We start from the raw sequence: 3,579 nt of genomic DNA on the forward strand, positions 1-3,579 counted from the left end.
CTGCCTGGGGGAGAGGCACGTAGGCGGGCCTGGGTTGGGATCAGCGGCTGCGCCGCCTCACTACCGAACGATGTCAAACTGCTCTTCTGAGTTTTGGAGAGTGATTTGGACAGTGCCCATAATAACATGATTTCACTTGGTCGGCCCTGACTTGGTCAGGCCGTTGGACTAGAAGGTTGTTGTAGGTCCCTTCCCACTGAAACTTCTCTCTCTTTTTTCCCTCTCTTTTTTCCCTCTCTTTTTTCCCTCTCTTTTTTCCCTCTCTTTTTTCCCTCTCTTTTTTCCCTCTCTTTTTTCCCTCTCTTTTTTCCCTCTCTTTTTTCCCTCTCTTTTTTCCCTCTCTTTTTTCCCTCTCTTTTTTCCCTCTCTTTTTTCCCTCTCTTTTTTCCCTCTCTTTTTTCCCTCTCTTTTTTCCCTCTCTTTTTTCCCTCTCTTTTTTCCCTCTCTTTTTTCCCTCTCTTTTTTCCCTCTCTTTTTTCCCTCTCTTTTTTCCCTCTCTTTTTTCCCTCTCTTTTTTCCCTCTCTTTTTTCCCTCTCTTTTTTCCCTCTCTTTTTTCCCTCTCTTTTCCCTCTCCTTTTTCTATTCTTTTTCTATTCTTTTCTATGTACTTGCTAAGTAGTTTAATATTGATAATATATTTTATGGTGTAGGTCAACTGTACTTTTTCTTTATTCTGGAGATGATAAAAAAATCAAATGTAATTTCACTGTGTTCTTCATACTCAGTAAAGTGCTTGGGAACATGGCAGGGGTTGACAGAACTGCGGACCATCAGTGGCTGATCCAGGGCTGCCTCAAGGACTTTATGTGTGCAGCCACATAGGAGTGTGGCTTCTAATGACACACAGTTTGTATTCAGCTAGAATTTAAATGTATTTGGAAAAAATCAATGAACATTTTTAATAGCAGTTATTGATTTAGTCTAACAGGCCAGACTATTTATTCAGCGGTCTGGATTTACCTCCAGGGATGGCTTTACATCCTTACTGACATCTGCAATGATGGTTTTAAAACTATGATCTTATAACTGAATGTTTTTACTCCAGATCAGATGTTGCTTATACAGGTAAATGGTCAGATGCCAGCCAAGGCGGCATTATTAGCTTTACATGAAGACGCGAGTTCAACAGACAAAAGTTGTATTAGTTTCAGAGTGCTCTGATAGTCATAAAGTAGCACAGCTCTTACTCCATGTATTAAAGAAAACTGCCTTGATGACACGGCACAGCTCAGCACTGCGGGTGTGTTTGAATGAATCTAATACCCCTGCATTAGCATTTCCATGTCTGTAAGAGGGGCCGAGTGTGAGCAGGGCACGTCCTTTTACCACATGGTTCTACATCCATCAGAGCCCGTAAGGTTTCTGGACGCCAGCTTCGTGGGTGTAGAAAGCAACCGCCATCCCTACAGCAAGAACCATCCCCATGGGAGAGAGACGATAGGTTTTGCTCCTCTGCTCACTGTCAGCAGTTCCGTTTACTTGTGCTGGCTCTAAGTGAACAGACGGTGCGCGGACACAGTGCTCATTCTGCAAGTAATTCCTGGCAGTGAGCTGGGTGGCTTCTGAAAGTTGTAATTTAAAGAGTTCAAACGATCTTGTGGTGCATTCAGTGACTGTAGTTGTCAAGCTCTGAGGGGAGAAGGCTTGAGGAGTCATCTTATGCAGCTGAGAATGTTAGCTCAGTTTATGAAATCTGTGGAAATAATAGTATAAAACCCGTACTCAACACCTGTGGACGCGACGGAACCTGCCTTGGTTTGCTAAAGTGTGTAAGTTAATCTCAAATATTTCTTTTCTTTTGTTTTCAGATGGAAGTTAATGACATAAAGAAAGTTCTTCAGTCAAAGTGAATACTTGATAGGTGGAATGTTGCATTATTCTTCATGACTGAGACTCAAATTTATGCCCCAGCCAAAATAACTTGGTGCCAAATGATTTAAGAATTGCCTCAACATCCCTTTGTTTGAAGGATTAGCACAACAGTTTTTGATAGCACAACAGAAATACCAACGAGGACAAAATTTCTACCCGAAGCAGTGCTGTGCAGCACTAGTTGTGACTGAAATTGATCTTCTTGTGCTAAAGGCTCTCTACTTCAAGATCCTAGGTGAAATGAAAACTCAGGCAGTTTAGTCCGTAGTGGTACTATTTTGATGATATTTTTCCATGAATAAAGTGTATTTCAGATTATCTGTTTACAAGCTTTATGATTTTGACTTTTGGTTTTTAATTGTCTTTTGTCACAGATTTTAAAATGTTTGTACTGCATATAGCCAGGAATGAATGTTAATGTTGGGGCTGGAGGGATTATATTTGCTTCAAGATAGAACAGCCTACTATTTGTTATGGTTTTAAGTTCTGTTAAATATGCAATTTTATGTCCCCAGATCCCCTACAATTCAAATTCACGTCGTGTACAGTAACATATTTACAAGAAGGAAACGAACCGACAGAAATCTGGTCTCTGCAATGATTTGTGCCTTTCTTTGCCACACACTGACTGGAGCCGGTTGCAAGCCAGGTCTCCCTAATGTAGCTCCCATGACGAGCCCCGTCCCCGCTGCCAGCGGAGGTCACTTTCTCAGTGTACAGCTGCTCGGTCAGTAGAGCCAGGTTTGTGCGAGGGGGCAGGACAAAAGGGTGCAGCTGAGAGCGGCTTTGTCTTGAGCAGCTGTGGCTTTTTCGCTTTCCTGGTTTTGACAGGCCTCTCCCTCAACTTGAATGTTCATCTCCGCTTGATTTTTATTAGATGATTTAAACGCCCGCCTCCGTCCCCAGTTTTGCACAGAGTGAACAGAATATGCATTATTAAAGCAAAAATAAATAAAAGTAATCTATAAAACATGAATAAAAAGTTGTATTATTTCCTGCACAAGGTTCTTTGTCGTGTGACATTGGTTCATTCGCTGTTGATGTGGTATTGCTCTCTATATTATGTTGTACGCTTATAGACTGATACACTTTATAGTCCTGGTTTTGCAACACGACTTTCTTCTTACCATTTTATTGAACCTGACACTTGCTTCATTTCTTCCAGTTTCTCTGTTTGCTTTCATCCTTTCAAAATAATGTCTTTCATTTTCCTGCCTGTGGTTTCCTGTGTCCTTTACTAGCCACAGAGCATCCCGTACCTTGTTGGCAATCTCTGTTGAGTTTATACAAAGCATTTAAATAATAGATTTTTTTTTTTTTGCATAGTGTGGAGTGAGTGGGTGAATGATAATGGTGATGCTTCAGAGTGACAAAAAAAACCCACGAAGGATATATCTGTCATCTCATCAAGTGCTAGAGCTGACTCCAGCCAGCATATCCTGTATCACAGCTAGCCAGCCTGCCTTCCAGGAGCAGGATGAGGCATAGCGTTCAGTGCCAGCCAGTTCACACGTGGTTGGCTGAGTTACCATAATCTTTTTGATATGCAGAGATATGTAAAATACACACCCTAACATACCCAAATCTTGCTTTGTGGGTCTCAACTGGCAATACAGAACCTCACTATTGGGATGATTTCCTCTACCACAGCATCTGCTTCTATTGTAACAGTGATGTCTGAGATTGAAAGATCAGATAGCGAAACT

General features: G+C 41.5%; 1 protein-coding gene across 1 annotated transcript in view; it reads left to right on the forward strand.

The window, feature by feature from the left end:
• The window catches only part of SH3KBP1 (SH3-domain kinase binding protein 1), a gene marked incomplete at its 5' end in the record, with an annotated part of 65,636 nt that extends 63,162 nt beyond the window's left edge, over positions 1-2,474 (forward strand). Inside the window, one exon of the mRNA XM_010131420.1 lies at positions 1,810-2,474. Coding sequence (XP_010129722.1) covers positions 1,810-1,851 — 42 coding nt within the window. The remainder of the gene's footprint in view (positions 1-1,809) is intronic.
• Positions 2,475-3,579: the final 1,105 nt, after the last annotated feature.

Source organism: Buceros rhinoceros, unplaced genomic scaffold, assembly GCF_000710305.1.
Source record: "Buceros rhinoceros silvestris isolate BGI_N320 unplaced genomic scaffold, ASM71030v1 scaffold3482, whole genome shotgun sequence".
NCBI lineage: Eukaryota > Metazoa > Chordata > Aves > Bucerotiformes > Bucerotidae > Buceros > Buceros rhinoceros.